Genomic DNA, 20,415 nt, shown 5'->3' on the forward strand with positions numbered 1-20,415 from the left:
TGTTTTGTTTTTGTTCTTCATTTTTCAAGTGAAGCGGTAAAGATGGTCCTGAGTGTTCCTAGGCTGAGTGTATAGACCAGATTAGACCTAGAGCCTATGGCCACGTCTATACGACGCGCCGTATCGGCGCGTTACAATCGATTGCTCGGGGATCGATATATCGCATCTCATCTAGACGCGATATATCGATCCCTGAGCGTGCTTACATCGATTCCGGAACTCCACCAAAACCAACGGAGTTCCGGAATCGACATGGCGAGCCGCGCACATCGATCCCGCGCTGTGAAGACGGGTGAGTATATCTATTTTAGATAATCGATTTCAGCTACGCTATTCTTGTAGCTGAAATTGCGTATCTAAAATCGATTTTCGCGCTTCGTGTAGACCTGGCCTATGTTGTAAAACCCGAATATTAAACTAATGAAAAAAGGAGATTGTAGAATAAAAGTGCAAATACAACTTTGAGGCTTTGAATGTGCATTCTGTGCACACCCAAAACACCAGTTGACTTCATTGGGAATTTTGCGTGCAAACTGCGAAGATATGGGATCTGATTCAGTAAAATAGAGACTAGTGGTATATTCCACTAGAGAATGAGCATTCAGAAGCTGATTGTGAAGGTGCAGTTCTTCATGATTATGTGCAGAAGTTGTCCATTTTACCCATTAATAATATATACTATTATTAATTTATTATTATGCAGACACCACAGTAATAAGTTTTAATCATTGTGTTAACTGCCTGTATGGTAGGTTTGTTTTTAATTTGTTTTACTGACTTCTGTTTGTGGAAATACGACTTTTTGAAATTTGAAGAGGTATTTGAATATGAATAAGGTGGTGGCTTGTTGTCTCCATTGTAAATAGAGGTTGAGATACATACACCGCTAATGTTACCTTGCTTTTTAATTTAGCTTTAGATTATAGTGTAGTTTTACAGGGGTAAAAAAGTGGGCAGTAAATAGGAGAAACAAGAACCAGAAATGTAATACAATAGAAATAGAAACAGCAAACCATTTGTATCTTAAAAAAAATTTACTTCTAGTATGTCTGGGCAATTATTTAACTAGTGGCACACATCACAAACATCTCTAATTTTTGCTATTTCAATTAATCATTTTTAATTTGCTATTAAGATCTGCCTTTTGGCACCTGTGGGACAATTTGGCTGTTTGTTGGGAAGCTAATGAGTATCCTACAGCATGTCTCTTAAGGATGTTGTTCTGAAAGAACTGTTTCATGATTCTCTGGATAATGCAGTTAATTTGAGGAATGAGGATTCCAGGACTATCTCAAGTGTCAAGATTCCCAAATAGGTTAGAAAGTTGTCTGGCCTCATGAGCCTGCATAAGAGTAATATTTTATGTGTAATGCATTCTGTCACACATGTCACATTCTACAGTAACACTTTCTACAAAAATAAGTTTTCCTATTGTACCTAGTTTTAGGAAAATGTTTGATCAGATATAAAATTGTGGAAATGTTATGCTATAATAAATGTGATAATGAAAATAAGATTATAGTATTTTATAACTGCTAATTAACATAATACATTTAATTATACATTAGCTATGTGGGAGTAGATAAATACTTACTTGCAAGCTCACAGTATGGACTATTCTTAGAGACTTTTTTATCCTGGTGGAAAAACTTCTGGGATTTCTATTTAAGAAAATACCTAGTACTAGAGTTGACAGGCACAAGATATGAATCTTACCTTCAGCATCTTTAAAAAGATACCCTTAATTTTTATTAAAACTATGCAAACTGATATTTGTATAAACAAAATGGAAAAAAGGTCCAGTGCTCCCCATTCCCCTTTCAGGAGTTAAAAGATTTAACAGCCCTACTTATGATATTAGTTTTTAATTTGTGCCAAAAAATTGATTACACTGCATCCATTGTGCATGTGCCTTTATGGAATGTCAATTTAGCTAGTTTATTTTTCAGGTAAAATAAATTTAAGTGTAAGTCTGTTTTTATTTTTCAAGTATCTTAGCGTTTATACCTGGGCCAAACTTCAAAGTCTAAAAATAGGCACAAAGGTAACATTTTCAAAAGTACCTACGTGACTTAAGAACCAGAATTTAGTTTCCAGTTCCCGGCTCTTAAATCAAAGTCCTGTGTCCTAAATCAGTAGGTGCTTTTGAAATTTTTACCCCAAATCTGTATTTAGGTTCCTAAATTAACACAGGGAAGCTAGCCTCTAGACACCTGCTTTGGAAACTTGGCCCCAAATCTTCTTGGATAAAGTACAATAATAAGCTTTTTTTTTTTTTTCTTAAAAAAAAAAAAAAAAAAAAAAAAAAAAAAAAAAATGAAATGGCCCCTTAACACTCTGTCCCCAACTCCTGCTCTATATTTAGGGCCATATGTAAAAACACATGAGAGAAGAACAAAAAAATCAGCTGGTTTGGAAGGGAAACTGCGTTTTCCTGTCCTTCTCTAAGGGATCAGCAAGGATAGGGTGGGGCCATGAAAAGATGCAGAAGATGAGAATCCATAGGAACCCTGGCTTGATCCTGCCCAGACATCTGGAGGGACTTCCCTCCATGGTCCTTCCTGGTCGCCCTTTTCAGCAAAGTCCTGGGCTGTTTGGTAATGAGGGACACAAAAATCACAGAATGAATTGATCCTGCTCCAAAAATTGTTAATTAATCTGGTATTCTTATGTGTACTTAAGCTGTGTAGGAAGGTGAACACGCTGCTTAAGAGTGACTGACCCCAGCTCTTGTCTCTTCCCCCTGGAGCGGAAGCCCCTTTCTCACTGATATCTGGTGGAGATGGCAGGTGATTTACACAGAAAAGAACAGAGGAACATATTGTGTAGCTGTGTATCCCCCTCTGTCCCTGTAGCTTTCTCCCATGGTTTTGCTATTCTCCACGCTTTTCTGTAGGGGGAGCAGAGGGTCTATAATATGTACAGAAATAAGAAACAGGGTTATGTACTTTATTTAGACCATTTACTATTAATTAATGGACTGTCAACTCTTCATGGTAGGGACTTCCTCTTTATCTTCGTAAAAAATCTAACATTGAGCACAGCAGAGATATTTGTCTTTACATAAGACTGGTGGTAGTTTTGGCTTTTATTTAATATATTTATGGACAAAGAAGGCCAATAAAGATATAAAAGGGATAAAACTGGTCATTGAAAAATGCAGTTACATGTTGTTTATACACTATAATGAAGCTGCTATCTTAACTGTTGTTAAGAAAATTATGTAATGAATCAAATATAATGCATCCTCACTACTATGCTATGTATGACATAGAATAGGCAGAGGCCGTTGATAGTGGTTATTGCCACAGGTCATTCACAGATATTTGAGGATTACAGTCTCTTTATCCAGCCTTCATGTTTCTAATTCTCCTCTACTCAGGACTGGACTGGTCTGAAGACAGTGGAGAAGAGTTGGAGGATTCAGAGCAAACTTCACCATACCAGGTTGCATGGTCTATTCGGGAAACTCTCAGATATGAAAGACATGAGTAAGTATCCTTTCTTGTATTGTTCGTATTGGGCCCAATTCAGCAAAGCAGTTAAACATGGGCTTCACTTTAAGCAAAGCTAGTGGGGCTTAAGTGCTTTGCTGAGTCAAGACCTTTTGTTATAAAGCAGTACATGTTGTTAAACTCTATTCAGAAGCTGTGCCCCAGATATCAGAAATGAGATCAGGAATCACAGTAACAGACTGAGAGTAGACTTCTAAATTCCATTTTACATTTGATGAGAACATAAATCTGATCTCTTCTCTGGACAAGGAGAATAATTTAAAAAAACGAATGTACAAAGAGAATAGAGTATTTCTTAGTAGATAAAATGGGAGAATGAATTTTAAACCTTATTGTAGCAGCCCATAGTATTTTTCAAAATCTTTTGTTGTTTCTATCTTTTGAAAATTGTACTAATCAATAATTTTGTCACTGAATTGTTCTTTTGCTTCTGGAGACATTGGGTTCACTTTTGGTTTTAAGTTTGGTCTTGTCTTATAATCCTGCTAAAAGATCAAATGTCATTTTCAGGCGATGCCCAGGATTAGAATGCAAGTTATTTTAACGAGGGCTAAGATTCTGCAAAGGTGTTTTTCCCCCCTCCCCCCTTCCCCATGAGGATTGTTTCAGTTCATTTATTTGTAAGAGGTACGTTTCTAACTCAGTCCCACAGAACCAGCAGTCTGCTGCTGAAGTAGGGCAGGGATAAAGGCCTAGATTCAGGAAAGGACCTAAGCATGTACTTAAATCCCACTTAATGGGGTTTAAGCAGACACTGAAATGCTTTTTGAATCAGGATGACTTTCTGTATTGGGGCCAAAATCAGGACTTATCTTTTCTGTTTTTACTACCTTTTAGTAATATTTTTGTTTGTTTGTGATACAGTAGGAAGGAATACGGGATTGATAGTTTGCATAACTGTTCTTTTCATTGATAATTGAGAAGTGGTATTAAGCCTTCATCGACTAACCAGTAATATCAGGTTCCAGGTTTTAATTATAAACTGGCAGTACGTTTGTACTGCTGGTGCAGAACAGCTTAAAATGTTGTTGTGCAAATATTTTTAATCCATGACTGTGCCATCTCACAACAGGATATGATCCTGTGTGTCTCTATGTTAATATCATTCTAGCATGCAGGGAGTAAAGTATACCATTCAGAGTATTGTAATTAAATTGAGATAATCTAGAAGAAAGGAGTTTGAGGCGTATTAATCACAAAATGAAATTACAGCCTTGTTAAGTTTTGTTATAACTTGTATAATATGGTTCAGTTTCAGTACAGAACTAGATATTTTCCTTGCGTCTAAAAGCATTGCACCTTCTTCCAGAAGACATGGATGGGTATGGTGGTAATGCTTCAGTGCCCTTGCAAATGTGATATTTAAAACTGCAAAACTGAACTGCTAGGACACCAGCTTGCAGAAAAACATACCAATTTGTAAAGGCATCTTCATGGTGAACTGCAAAGGGGAGATGAAAATTGAGAGAAGGCCAGAAATATATGGTGAATGCCCTCACCAAGCCAAACTTTGGTGACAATCAGCAGACCAAAACCATCCCTTTTAATATTCCTTTTCCCCAATTAAAAAAAAATTTTTTTTAAGCTGACATGAAAGTCAGTTGCTCTTTTGGGATCACTAGGCAGAAAAACAGCAAGCTTTCATAGAAGTTACAAATATTTTTAAAATAAAGCTAAATTAAAGCTTTTTTCCCCCGGTATTCCTCACGGCCTGACTATTAGGGAACATAACATTAGGGAGCAAATGAAAAACTACAGTCAGCATGGAAGTATGTCTAGTTCATCTGTTAACCAAATATAACTTTCAAAAAAGGTCATGTGTCCAATCAAAGAACTCTTCCTATGACTATAGTCTTCCCCCTCCTTGACATTTGAATGGAATGTTACATCCCAATTTCTTTTTCAGCTTATAAGGGGGTTTGCATTAGTTTTCTAGTCTGTGGTTTGTTTTTTGTTTGGTGGTGGTGGTTTTTTTACTTTTGCTGTATCCTCCATGTTCTTTTCACATGTTGATTTTTCTATTTCATTTAACATTGTGCACTTCGCTTAAAACACCTTCTTCATTGACCATAACTGATAAATTATTGTACATCACTTGCAACTCTTACACTTCTATTAATCTGCCTAGTTCTACTCTTAAGCACCTTTTCTAATTTTGTTTATGGATAAACGTTGACACATTTGCTTGTTTCTAGTCGTTCAAAATTGTATTTCTGTATGTCAAGCTTCAGTAAAGATTATTAACTAAATATCTATTCCTTGTTCTACTTTGACATTCTGCACCATGTTCTCTGTTTCTGAAGATATATTAATTTAAACTGTTCCATGGATGAGTTTGGTTTGTTAAAGTGGCTCTGCCTTACTAATTTAATAGCTACTCAAATTGATAGCAAGCTAACCAAAGGCAGCCAGCACCTTGTTTTTTACTTTCTTATGAATTTTGCATTGATTTTAATGGAAAACCTGGATCTTTTCCTAAAACTTAAATTCTAAAATCAGATATCAAAATCTGAGGATTGGCTTTTTTAAATTAACGCTGTATTTAACAATAAACATAGTAAAACTTAACTCATTCCATCTTTGACCAGATCAACTGTGATGGGTAGACTCTCCTATTGATTCCTATGGGATGGCATTCTGCTTTAAACGGTGTTCTTAGGAAAGTTTCAACTCTTATCTGAATATTTTATTTGTAGTGAATGTATTCCTGTTTTAAATTAACTTGTGTTGGTTTCGTAGACAGACACTGTGCACTATCCTTCACCTCCCCTTTGGCTTGTGTCCCAATTGCTGTAGGGCAGGAAGATAGTGGAGCTGGATGCCAGGGAAATCTTATTTTTATTCCTACTCAGGCCTCACTGAAAATAACAATGGAAATACTCCTCAAGTAGGAAGGAGTAATAGGGTACACTATGCTGCCAAAAAAACAAAACAAAACAAAATAGACATTCAACAACATGGCAATGAGTCTCTCAGCCTGGGTTAACTGACTTAGGGTCATAGGGGTTGCCTTAAAAAGAGGGGAAAAACAGCAGTGCAGACACTCACAGCAGGGCTCTGAGACCCTCTCCCTGGCTGGGTTTCATAGCCTGGGTTCCAGTCTGAGGAAGAGCATTGACGCTGCTATTGTTAGCCCCATAGCACAAGCCCCATGAGCCTGAGATAGTTGACATGGGCTCTGAGACTCGCTGCCCAGGTCTCTCTCTCTTTTTTTTTTTTTTTAATCCCCATCTCCTGTGTAGACGTACCCATAAAACAGGGGTGAAAGTAATTTACAGGACTTACTGGTACTGCCTGAGTCCTGAGGGTGGGGCGTGGCCTCATCCGGAAGAGGCAGTGCCTCTCAAGATTTATAAAGGCAGCAAAGAGTCCTGTGGCATCTTATCGACTAACAGACGAATTGGAGCATGAGCTTTCGTGGGTGAATACCCACTTTGTCGGATGCATGCCCTTTAAATCCGGCCCCAGCCCGGCCGCTGGAGCCATGGGCGGGATTCAAAGGGCTCTGGGCTGCCTGCAGCTGCGGGAGCTCTGAGCCCTTTAAATCCCAGCCCCAGCCCAGCCGCTGGAGCTGCTGCTGCGGGGAGCCCAGAGCCCTTTAAATCCCTGTCGCGGAAGCTGGTGCGGTTTGGCATGGTGTACTGGCTTACTTTCACCTCTACCACAGAAGCAAGTGATTGACATTGAGTGCAATTCAGCATTCACCAGGGCTGGGGGAGAGAATAATAGTGGTCAGAGCACACATTTTAAACCCAGCTCTGGGAGAAAGCTGTAAAAGGTTGACATACAGGACTGTCAGGATGCCTGGGTTCTGTTCCTAGAACTGCTACTGGCTGATTATGTGAACCCAGCAGGGTGTAGGTTACAGCCTCTGCCTTAATTTCATCCTCTGAGATGGATGTAAGTATGCTCACCTTGCTCTGGAAAGCACCTTGGGATCTGTGGATAATTGATTCTGTATAAGTGGAAAGAATTGATAATCCATTAGTGTTTGCAGAGTCCTTGGTATTCCGAAGATCAGGGATCTCAAACACAATTTACCTTAGAGCCAGTGCCAGTCCTCAAATCCTCCCAGCAGGCCAATAGTGTCACTGAAGCTGGTGTTCAGAAAAGAAAACATTTTATATTAGTTTTATTATTTCTAAAAAATTCAAAATAAAAAATATATCATACAACTTTATACAGTTTTTCACCTCCCAGAGAGTTTTTAGTGTGACCAGCCACCTGGCAACGCTTCAGTTCTGTCAATTTGTGGTTGACTGGCATCAGTGACTGAGCAGTTGAAACCTTCAGAATTGCACGAAGGTGTGCATCAGATAGCTGTGTTCAGTATTTTGACTTGTATTCACTGTGGAAAAAAGTGGTGCCGCCTCCATGGCTGACTCTGCCCGGCAACTAATGAAGGTATCTCTGTCCCTCTCCCCCAGCCAATGGGAGCTGTGGGGGGCGGTGCCTGTAGTTGAGATTGCTGGCAGTGTGTCTGCCTGCATTTTCCTCCCCTGGCTGCAGTGGGGAGGTTCTCCGGCCGCAGATGGCCCATGGGCCAGGACTTTGAGACCCCTGCCTTAGAGGGAGGAGGTTGTGCTCTTTAATGTTGACACCTAGTGGAGACTCTCAGCACTGAAACAGAATGGTGATGCCTGAGGCCATGCAGACATTTGCTACATTACACTAGTAACTGACCATCAAGAAAAGCTATGTGGAGAGGCAATAATGGGGAATAACAACGCTCCAGCATGGCTGGTGGGCTGTGTTGGCCGGCTGTAGGCCCTGGGAGTGGAGCTAGGGTTGCAGGTGCCTTCCAGAGCTCCAGCTGTCCTACAGACAAGTCCTTGCTGCCAGTGTAACTGTTGGCTCGGTATTTCCCATGAGCTCATCCTACAGACTAAACAATGGAGTTAGCAGGAAAGGAGTGAAAAGGAGAGTACGGGCTGCAGAGGAGGGTGGCAGCAGCAGCAGAATTCTGAATTTTAGAGTCTCCATTTAGCTACTTCAGTGTAAAAAGGGCACATGTTAAATAGTGTCCTTCAACAGATCTCCATAGGTGGGATCTGAGTTACTGCAGAGAATTCTTTCCTGGGTGCTGCCTGGTGAGTCTTGCCCACATGCTCAGGGTTTAACTGATCGCCATATTTGGGGTCGGGAAGGAATTTTCCTCCAGGGCAGATTGGCAGAGGCCCTTGAGGTTTTTCACCTTCCTCTGCAGCATGGGGCACGGGTCACTTGCTGGAGGATTCTCTGCACCTTGAGGTCTTTAAACCACAATTTGAGAACTTCAGTAACTCAGACATAGGTTAGGGGTTTGTTCCAGGAGTGGGTGGGTGAGTGACATTCTGTGGCCTGCATTGTGCAGGAGGTCAGACTAGATGACCATAATGGTCCCTTCTGATCTTAAGTCTGAGGTTGGCTTGTTTTCAATACTTCTCCTTGAGGGAAATATTTCCTCTGTAGTATTCAATTAGACTTTTCAGTGATGGTATGGCTCAGCATTCAGAGTTCATGATATTGGCTTAAAATTAATGAGATTTTAAAAATAATACAGTTGGAGTTGTTTGCCTTCTGTTTTTTTTAATCTGTAGGGTCACATTCTGAAGCATAAAGAACGAGGGGTACTTGTAGTACCTTAGAGACTAACACATTTATTTGGGCATAAGCTTGTGTGTAAAACATGGGGGGCCATACACTTACTTTATTATTATTAAAATGAAAGTTGAGATTCTGGTGTATTCACAGGACTTCAGGTCTAGTGCCTTGAAGAAAAACAACAAATATTGCAAGACTATGATAAAATCCTGAGAGTTAGCAACACTAGAGTTAAAATCAAGAGTAACTGTCTTGCTGGGAAACCTCTTTCTTCATCAGAACACTGGTTCCTGGGGGAGGTGTGACATGAACAGTCCTTATCTTCATCTATAACTACTAATACCAAAGTGGTCTCTGCTTGCAACTCCATTGCTCTCCCTGAAGCTACACCATGGATGATTTGACCTTAGCTCTCATCTGCTTGTAAAGAAGAACAAGTTTATTTAAAACAGAGTACAGATTTGAACAACTTTGTTGGCAATATATATATATTGAAGTTTGTCTAAAATGTTCAGAATAGACTGTTTTTGCCACTAAAAGCAATGGGAAGTAATTTTTCTCCATCATAGCTATCAGTTCACAAGGAAGATGATAGTCTTCAAAAATGAGCCTACAGCGTTCAGCGCCGCAGAAATGTTGAAACTACCAAAGCGTGTATAGCTGCAACCAATGCCATAGTCGCCACGGGTGTCAGGATGTGGTCCTGCAAGGGACTTTGCCTCTAGAACCTCTATTGGCCGCTTCCTTGGCCCTGCGATTGTCAGTCTCTCTCGCTGGAACTTCCCTGGTTGGTATTCCAGTCAGGACACTTCTTAGGAGGAGCCTTCTTCTTCTGGGGTAACAAAAATCCAGCTGTGAATCCAAATAAATCCAAACTAATCATTCTCCTGCCCCTCTTTGCTACATGGAAGTTCTCTGCTCTTTACCAGTATGTGTGGGCCTTGCAGAGTTTCTCCTATGCTGCTGCTTTCCAGCAAGTTTCCCCTACTGCTTCTCATTCCCAGGGACTCTGGCAGCTTACCTTAGGGATCTTCCTGCTCCATTTTAGGTCCTGACTCAGCCTCCCAGGGCCTGTCTTGTTCACCAGTGGGTCTCCTCCAGCCTGACTTTATCAGACCCTTCCCAGAGTGAGGGAACTTCTCTTGCTTCTCCCTCCCGGGTCTCCTGACTGAGTTCACAGCTCTGTTTCAGTAGTCCTGTCTCTCATCCCACCACAGCAGGGATCAGGAATTATAATTAAGTCTCCATCTTACTCATCAGGGGGTAACTTTCTGGTCACAGGCAAGGTGAGCCTACCTTACCATAAAGGGCCAGCCAGCCTCTGACACCGGGGTACTTCTTTGGAATTTAAAAAAAAGAACAAACAAATGAGATTATTAGTGTTCGTTCTCACACCAGTCCTTCTGGCATACTGCATAGCAATAACATATGATAAAACCCACCAAATAAATACAGCCTCTACCACTTTAAAAAAAGAGGTATTAGAAATGGCAGAAGGAAGAGTTCAAAAGAACTACATGGGAGTGATTTTATTTATATATATATATATATATATTTAAAAACAGTGTTTTGCTAGCCTGTACCATAGTCCAAATCTCCTCCTGAGGGAAGAGCAGGGTTCTTGGTTACTCTGTAGTAAAGAATAACAGTACAAAGAGTGGTTCCTTTGTTTGTTACTTCCAATAGCAAGATGACTTTTTCCAATTAAAAAATACTTTCACCTTCCATTGTAGTGTGGTGGCTTTGCAAATGATTCACAAGAGGTCACTACACTGAGCTAGTCAATGGCAAATCCTGTAGAGAAAGTCACCTTTGTCCTGTCTGTTTCTTCATGCTGTTGCAGACCCCGGAGGTGCCCAAGGCAAACAACAGTGATTCGTGCCCGGAGTGCTTTAGCGCCAATAAACACACCAGGGGGAGAAGCAAGCAAGCAGAGTATTTGAGACTCAAAGCTGGGCTGGGAAGACTTAGTATCCTCAGGATCCAGCCAGCTAAAACAAGCATGTCTTTTCCTTTATATCCATGAGAACTTTTCTCGCTGCTAGCAAGCCCCGTTTCCCTCCCTCTTCTCGTCCAGCTGCCAGCATTCTTTTCTCACACATTTCTTTCTCCCCCTGTAGCAGTTACGTAAGCGCAGGTGCATTAAGTAAACTTGGCCGCGGCAGCTCGTTAGTAAGTTTTCCTTCTGCAAGTTATCTTGTCCTGCTAAAGGTGCACAGGCCTCATTATTTCTGCTTTAGACCAATTAGAACTGTTGCAACTGATAACGGCTGTTACTCCTGGCCTTTCCCATCAGCCGGCCTTTTAGGTCGATTAGAGTTCAAACATGGAAGGACTTTTGCTCATCTGAGGCCTAAACAGGGAGACCTTATATCCTTATTGCCTTCCACTTTTCCACGTTACTTAGGGTTATGCTTAGTGACACCAACAATGCTACTTGGCATGCTCTGTTCTCTCCTGCCAAATTTTACCTCCACATAAGAGTCTCATTAAAACCTTCCTCAGAAACTGCAATAGCAACCAGCAGAGAGCTTCAGTTGGCAAAGTATGGCTGCATATGGAGAGAATGCAGTTAGGCCTAGGTCATCTTTTGCAGATTTGACAGTGGTAATGCTGGGATTATTAGTTTTTCCAGCTCATTTTATTCTGAATGCTGCCTCATGAAAGAGAGAACAGTCTTAAGGACTCCTCCCAATTCCACGTTTCTTGTTTCTCACCAATAAGACGTCCACCGTTTGAGAACCACATGCCATATGCATCAATTTCATTTCTGATCTCAAATCAGGAACTTTTCATTGGCTTGAAGAGAAGCTGTTTATCGCAGCACTTTAAAAACAGAGCACATTCTCTGTGTTGGATTACTGAGTATTGGCTCTCCTAAAATCAGAGAGCTCCCTCTAAACTAGTTTGGATACCTTTTCCAGGAATCTGACATTTTTTACACTATGGACTCTGTGAGGCCCCTTTGTTGACGTTAGCAGTACTGGGTTGGTGGACACCACCTGTTTGTTCTTCCTTTCTATAAGGTAGTGCTTTTTTCATTTTTTATGGTAAACAGTCAACATTTATTCCTTCAGTGTTAAACACATCTGAATTGTACACGCTGCTGAACATGCCTGTAATGGCATGGCACCCATCTCTTGTGAGCAACCCCTTCTGGTCAGGTGTGACCCTGGTTTTTAAACCACTCTCGGCTCTGGTATCGGGCTATACCCTCAGGGCTTCCTCCCTGGAGACAGTGGTTCCAGCTGGGCCTCCTGACAGTTCAGTCCTCTTCTGGGGGTTTACTACTGTCCAATTGTAGGCCCTTCCCCAGTAGCCTATGGGGGGGTCCTCGGCCCACCCACTACTCCAAGTCCCAGACCAGGGACTCTAAGAATAGCAGCGACGCACCATTGTGTCTCTTTAGCAAAACTGCCTTCAGTTCCTTGGGCCACTTCCCCGCGTCCCCAGCCTTCACCAACACCTTACCCTTCGCTCAGGGTTCAGGTCCAGGGGCGCTTCCTTGCTCCCCCAGTCCCTACTAGCACCGAGCTGTCCTTTGTGCTACAGTTCCCTCTGGCCAGCCAGGAACTCTATCATCATTCCTCTTAATTTAGCAATGAACTGCTTGTCTCTGGTGCTGTGGCTCCATTTTATAGGGCCCTCCTAGGCCCTGATTGGCTGCTTCCCTTGCAGCCACTCTAGCCTGCTTGGAGGACCTCTCCACAGCTCCTTTCCTGGGATGAGTATGGCAGGGGCCTTCGCGCCTAGTCCATCCCATCACAGTTTCACTTATTAAGAAAGATGGCATATTAGGTTGTTCATTGAAAGACTTCCATGCAGTTACATTAATACTTTAAAAATGAAATGCCAGACTTGAAATCCTGGTTCATAGTACTCTGTTACACATGCTTAATGAGAATAAATCAAATGTAATTTGCTTAAACAGCTCAGCATAGAAGGGTGAAAATAAAATGTGTTTTTGAAATTTTGACACCAAAAAACAGTGGATGTGACTGCTGTTTTAAGTCTCTTGGGATGTACAAATATGTTTTGGCTAGTCTTGCTTGGAAGTGAAAGTCCTAAGTATTATTTTAAAACTTGGTTGTCTCCCAGAAAATATAAGAGCCACTTCTGCAGTGCTTTCTGGACCTCTGTGTGCCTCTTAATTTGTGATTTTCAGAATTATCTCATAACTCATCAGTCAAAAGGAGTTATACATGTTTTGACCTTTCTATGTTCAGCTCAATGGGACGTGAGTCAGAAGTTTATTATAATTGTTAAGACGTTCTCTGAAAGAAGGCCGCTCAAATCAGAAGGCAAAACCTTTTCAAAACCACTTTCACTTTCTAACGCAAACTGTTTCCTTTCTCTAGTGCTATGCTCAGTTGCGAGTACTGTAATATTATTTTAAGTAATATAACTATTAGGCGCTTATAAGTATATGTGTGTATTACATATTTTTGTGTTGGCTGCCTCACATAAGGAGAGGCTACTCACTCCCACCCACCTTCCTCCCCCATGGTTGTTATTTAAAATAGAAAGAAAGAGAAAATAATTAAAAAGCCATGCAATTCTGTATATTGATCAAATTGACATTTTAATTGAGTAATTGCATTCTTATTTTTGTTATCATTATCTAAATATGTTAAGGGATACTCTTAATTATATTAACTGATAATATTTTCCATTTATTAATTAGCAGTGGATATATTTGGTTAAGTTCTTAAATAGGTAGCTTTATATTTCTGTTATGATCATGCTTCCTCACTGGAGTTTTTATGGGCTTTTCTGATGGGTATTAAGTAGGCTTTCCCAAACAGAGAGGAACTCTCGCATCTAAACTGAGAATATTTGGCACAAGTTTTTCCATGAAAGAAATTAAATTTGAATCCCCTTCTCTTAGAGGAGCAGCTACCACTCTGACATTTCTGGATTTTATTTTATTTAATAAATATTGCAGTTGATGGTCAGCATTCAGGCTGTCATTAACTAGTTTTGCAATATGCTTTGTTGTTCAGCGACTTGGATTTCAATGTATTTGATTGTGCTGATCAAGCTCTGCTTTAGGGTTGCTAAGTTTAGCAAAAATTGCCAAGTTTTATTTTCTCCAGAGAAGACTGAACGGAGAATGTCTTATTTGAAATAAATTCACTCCAGTGCTGCTTGGTCATAAACATTGTTTTGCTGAGTGTTATCAGGGTGAAACTGACTGCTTGGCACTATGAAAGATCCTAGATTTAAAAAAGTCCCAGTGATGATTTTTATTATTTCTACCGAGCATGTTTGGCAGGTTTGGGTATTTTTATGGTGTGTGTGCTTTGCCATTTAGAAACAGAAAATAAAAGGAGAAAAACCTTCCTGAGTAAATGGGGATTGACTGATTGGGTGCTCCCAGTTCATGCTTCTACTCAGTTTCTTGCATAGGCTTACCCAGATCCCTCTCTCACTACCCTGTGTATTAACTCTGTAGTAAACTCTGCTTTCTAACTAAATACCTAATGAATAACTTTGTGTTTTGTGTGTGATTTTTACTGTATCTCATCATAACAGCAAATAACTGGGAAGTCAACCATGGGCTTTAATATTAGTGTCTTAGTTTTACTACTTAAAAAATTGCCCAGTGTACTAAAGACAAAGGGAAAAAATTCATCTGATACAGGTGGGTGCATCTACATGGACTTTGGAGTTATTCTGATTTGCCAGGGGTAAAATACTGGCCCAACGGAAGTCAATGGGAATTTTGCCCCTGCAGTCAGTGAGGCCAGGATTTCACTCCAGAGCTACATAAGACCATAAGTTTAAAAGATTGTCTCTTTCAGCAACAGAAGTTGGTCCAATAAAAGATAATGCCTCATCCCCTTGTCTCTCTAATATTCTGGGACCAACACAACAACAGTAACACTGCGAACAAAAGTGCCTGTCAGTTTGGGTAGTAAATATCAGAGGCCAGATTCTAATCGTATTTGTAGCAATGTAAAGCTGAAGTAGCTTCATTAAAGTCACTGGGGTTTCATTGGTGTAAACCCAGGGCAGGATAGAGCAGAACTTGGAGCCAGCTTTCTGGGGAAATAGGAGAAAAAAGTTCACCCAGTAAAATCGTCCATGAAGAAAGGTCAACTGTCTGATACAGTGTTCTTAGAATTCAACCATTCTTCTCTGGCATGACCTTTTTTCCATCATTTTCCACTGAGTGTTTTCTCCTTTCCATAATTGCAGCTTAAATCAAGCTGTAACTTCATCTTCAGAGACATTTACAGTAAATAAAGGTTAACAGTATTCTTTTGAACAGCAAGTTCCAGACATTTAGATGTGTCAGACTCAAAGATAAATTGATGTAATCTCAAATATTGACATACTAAGAAGATTAAATACCTTTAAAATTTAAAAGGATTCCCACAGTTTGAACTAGTTGAGTTTCTCTTAGGGAACATATCCCTGGCTATTTTTAGCCTTTAGCTAAGTGTGAAATTAGAAGAAAGATGCTTGTTGAATAATTCGGAGAGAGTTATAAATTTAGTTCTCTTTGAAAAAGACCATCTATTTTGTGTTTTCTTCACAGGTCAGATGATGATGATTCGGATAGCAGGAGTTCCAGGGTGACCCAACTTTGCACTTACTTTCAGCAGAAATATAAGCACCTCTGCCGCCTGGAGCGGGCAGAATCTCGTCAGAAGAAATGCCGGCATACGCTCCGGAAAGCTTTGCTGCACGCAGCCAGCAGAGAGCCGGAATGTGCTGGGCAACTGATACAGGATCTCCAAAGAGCTACATGCACTTGGACCAGGTTAGAGCTCATACACTCCCACCTGCCTGCAGTTTTAGGCAAGGCCGGGTGAGAATCAGTAGTGAAACAAGCAGGCTGAGTTGAAATGTTGAACTTTCAACCTAATATCCACACGGATCCTGTACATGGAAGGCAAAATAATACTGATATTATTATCCTATTATTACTAATCCTATCTGTAGAGTACAGTAAATTAAAGCACAATTTATTTCTTAAAAGATTAGGCATTTTTTAGCTGTGCAGTGTAGAAGATGGATCATTTTTTCTGCAACACACACCCATGATTTTAATTCCTTAGGATAAAATCGTGGTCCCACTGAAGTCAACGGCAAAATTCTAATTGACTTCATTAGGGTCAGGATTTCACCTGGAGTATTTTAGCTTATGACTTTTGTTACTGATTCTCTCATTGTAACTGATCACCCACCCACATGTCTTGGGTTTTTAGTTAAATGCTTTACAGAAACATTCGCTCTGCTCTGCAGATTTCCTCAGCAATGCAAACTTTAGGGGGGGGGAAAAGTTTGTGTTCCCTTTACCTCTTTCTAGCATATCATCAGAAGCTCTCATAATTTATTAGATTTGACTCAATCTAACATTGAATGAGATTCAACAGTGAAACAAATATCGTCTAACAACTTTGAAGGTTACTTTCTGTGGGATTTCCTTTTAGATAATGTCAACATCCCTCCAGTATTTGTCATGCATGGAGTTGCTTTGTATAGAATATTTGCGCAAATCCTGGTCTTACGTCTTTGATATCAGCAGCTTCCCTCTGCTGGTTCTATCCTCACTCACCAAGGCGCATGTGGCTCTGGGGGACTCTGAAGACAGTTGGGGGGTGGGGGGGCAGGTGGCAGGAGTAGGCTTAAAGCAGCTTCTACTCTCCTCACACAGAGCATTCTGCGTGGGCGTGCTCTTAGCTCCTCTAGGGGGATAGAGAAGGTCTCAGGGCTCTGCTTTATGGTGAGAGATATATTGAGGCTGGGAGAAAAGGCTCCCATTTTATAAGGATAGCTCAGAACCTCAGTTGTATTAAATGGTTTCTAATTGAACTTTTAAAAATAAATACATAAATAAATGTCTTCAAACTTTGCCAGAATGATTTGGCTAATTCAATGCAACTTGGTCAGGTTATCTGGTAACCTAAGAAAAGTCTACTCTGTAGCACACACATTAGTTGTGTAATTAGAAGTGAGTGAAAAATTAAATCGGGGGTAGTCTGGCAAAATAATAGAGCTCTATAGTCACGTTCCAGTTTCATAAAGTGTAGGAACTGAATTGATTTTGTGACTCCAAAATATTTCATATTAGCCATAGGGGATGATGATAGTTACTAAAATTTATTTTGCTCAGCCTTGTGATCTAGCTTAAAACAGTTGATGACACCCTAAGGGTAATAGCCGGAATGTCTGCAAAGAACCTTCAATCAGCGTCGAGAAGAATATGCATACCAGGTGAAATTCACCCCATGCAAAGGGCCAGTCCTATTTTGAGGTCTTACATAGGACTTCTGCATTGCCTAGGCCTTGTGCAAGCCTTCTGCATGTGAGCTGAATTTCAGTGAGAATCCAACTCTGGGTTCTATCATTTAATATTTACATTGCATGCCTGGAGTCTCTGATCAGGTTCAGAGCCTTGTTGTGTCAGATGCTGTAAACAAACAACAGTTGTGATGAAGTCTTGCTCGCCTCATTCTGTAATGCTGTTACACCGATGTCACCCTTGCCTCTTGTTTAAATCTGTCTTATATCCAGCTCTAGAGAGTAAATAACCACATATCCAGAGTGTCATGCATCACTTCGCTATGTTTAGTGTTATTGTTATGCCAGGATATCTGCTGGCAGTGGATTTTTTTTTTTTTTTTTAAACTCCATGTTGTAATGTACTTTTGTTTCAGCACAAGCCAAGCCAAGCAGAGAGATGCAGAACCAACAACATGTAGTGGAACTATGAAGGGTGAACAGTGCACTAACAAGGCCCTTCCATTCACCAGGCATTGTTTTCAACGTATCCTCTTACCTCCCCTCTATGCTCATTGAGGAAGGAAACACCATTGATAAAGTTTCATTCTTTAGAGTGACAGATAATTTTGTATCAGAAATACTTATTTGCAAATGTCTCCTGAACCGTTTTGGCTTTGTGTCTGTCTGCTCACAGGTATTTAGAGTAGTGGGAGGTGATCTGTTCACCCATAGGCAGAGAAAACCCATAGTTCAAGTGACTGGTATCTGTCATTGTTACACTCCTCCTACCAGCAGCTTTACAGATCTCATTCTTTGATGGGAGGGTGTTCTCTGCACTGCTCTTGTGTAGTTGATGGTAGCTTTCCACAGGATGTCTGGATGGTCTTACAGGATTCAGTTGTGTATACAGAAACTAGGAATACTGTGGAATAAAGTGGTAGCCTAGAGTGAATGAATGGTGAAGGTTCTAATAGCCTGCATTGCTAAATGAGGCGGTGCAGGGGAAGAATGAGAAGTCCCTAGGACATAGCTCTGGGTGAGGAAAAACCTGTATGTGAATGCATGGGATTTCAGGAAAACCTTACAGAAAAGTGATCTGTGGAGGTGTAGCATTCTCCTCAGAAAGTGTGTGTATGGGGGAACCTTGTAAGAGTCAAAACCAGCTTCCATATCCTAACCTGGAGGCTAAAGAGGCTGATTATGATCATGAATTTGTTATGATTATTTTAAGTACTCTTTCTTACCTGACAAGACCCACTTGCATCTTCTCGCACCTTTCTTCCCTCCTCCTCCTCCCCACAAAACTATAGCTGTGAATTCACAGCCACCTTAGGAACTGAGGGAGTGCTGCAAAATGATGAGGGAGGGGGAATGAACGCAAAGGGTAGAAAGGATCTAAATGGATGAGACAAAAGCAAAGTCTCTTAAAATGGTGGGTGTAAAACTGAGTTACCATAAAAAGCTTTTAAAACCAGTTCCTCTGAGAGGGGGAAATCACAGACTATTCTTGGCCCATTTAGGCTCTTATTAATATACATTTTTAAGATACACTAATGTCAGTTGAAATCAAAAGCTATCCGTGGCCACTGACAGTCTTATCCAGCCTGGGCACCATGGTCCAGTGGAAGGCACACTGGACAGATCTGGCCTGCTGTTTGACTTTGAGCAAGTCACTTCGCTTCTCTATACCTTCTCTTCCCTGGCTGTAAAATGAGGGTGGCAATACATTGTAAAGGGCTTTGAGGCTTGTGCATGATGAGCTAATTGGCTTTGTAACTTACTCTCTGCGGGCAGCGGGAAGTTACGTCCCATGCTGCGTCTTTGTCTGTATCTGAAAGGAGCTGACGGTTTTGTGTGGCCTTGCAAAGTTCAGCTAATAAGGCAGGTATGGGTGGGTACTAGATGGTGCACTTTGGCCCCGACCAACGTAGTGCATCTCTGCGGGACGTGTTGCTTGTCCCTGCAATGGCTGCAAAATACAATGCTGATTTCTAATTTTATATCTTAAAAATACAGATTTCTGCGAACAAGACCCTAAATGTGGGGCAGTTACAAGGCTTAGATACATGGGGTCAGATTTTCAAAAGAGCTCTGCACCCAAAGGGTGTGTGGATGTGTGTACACAAATACAACCCCCTCCTCAGTTCCCACAAAAATATTATTCTGCAATGTCTCAAGTCCAGTTCAGAGGAAACAGAGAATGTTTTGATCTTGCTTTTCTCTCCCCTTCACTCCTCTCCCCCAGAATGAGAATAGTCTCTTTCCACCATTTTCAGATACTTGTTTCCTGCCTTATCCATCCTTAGCTTTTCCCTTTTTCCTTTGTTATTCTGTATTATATTTTTTCATTCTATCAGGGTAGTTAAGTTATGGAATAAGCTTCCAAGGGAAGTTGTGGAATCTCCATCGTTGGAGGTTTTTAAGAAGAAGTTGAACAAACACCTGTCAGGGTTTATTCGGTCCTGTTTCAGCTCAGGGGGCTGGACTTGATGCCCTCTCAAGGTCCCTTCCAGCCCTGTGATTCTATTAGCAGTTTGACTATGACCTACTCTGGGCAGAAGGAAAGCTGATAACATTACTTGAAAAAGGAAAAAAAAAACCCACTGTGAAATACGTATTTGACTTACATTAACGTCTGAAAACACAAGTTTCAGTTTAGATTTATTTGACCTTTTCAGTCTGATTAAATATCTGCTTTCAGAGGAACAGGAAGGATCTCAAAATTTTTTGTGTTCTCGAGAAAGAAAGGTAAATACCAAAAATTTAGCTTAAAGGATGAAATTAAGAAATTCTCTTTTTAATGTTTTAACAGAGACAGTCAGTAGGAAATAGTCCTGCTGACTACAGTGCTCCAAACTGAAAGTATTGATTGAGTCTCCAGGAAAAATACTCCCCCCCCCCCCCCCCCAAGAACGCATTAGCAAAATAGCTGCATCAGTGAACCCTTCATAACAAATGATAAAATCCTTAGCAATGCTGCATTAATGCAATTTGTTACTTGAAAAGTTGGGTTTGAGCTGTACCTAGCTTTCAGCTTAAACAACAACAGTTAAGATACTCATTAAAAATAACATCTCGATGG

The 20,415-nt window shown here is 40.7% G+C and overlaps 1 protein-coding gene across 3 annotated transcripts in view; it reads left to right on the forward strand.

Annotated features, from left to right (window-relative positions):
* The window catches only part of INO80D (INO80 complex subunit D), a 59,814-nt gene that overhangs the window by 20,819 nt on the left and 18,580 nt on the right, over positions 1–20,415 (forward strand). For all 3 annotated transcript variants that reach the window (XM_075069976.1, XM_032779235.2, XM_075069977.1), the window contains 3 exons: positions 3,383–3,491; positions 15,643–15,867; positions 17,768–17,877. In XM_075069976.1, the coding sequence (XP_074926077.1) occupies positions 3,383–3,491; positions 15,643–15,867; positions 17,768–17,877 (444 nt within the window). The remainder of the gene's footprint in view (positions 1–3,382; positions 3,492–15,642; positions 15,868–17,767; positions 17,878–20,415) is intronic.

The sequence above is a fragment of the Chelonoidis abingdonii genome, chromosome 10, assembly GCF_003597395.2.
Source record: "Chelonoidis abingdonii isolate Lonesome George chromosome 10, CheloAbing_2.0, whole genome shotgun sequence".
Taxonomy (NCBI): Eukaryota; Metazoa; Chordata; order Testudines; family Testudinidae; genus Chelonoidis; species Chelonoidis abingdonii.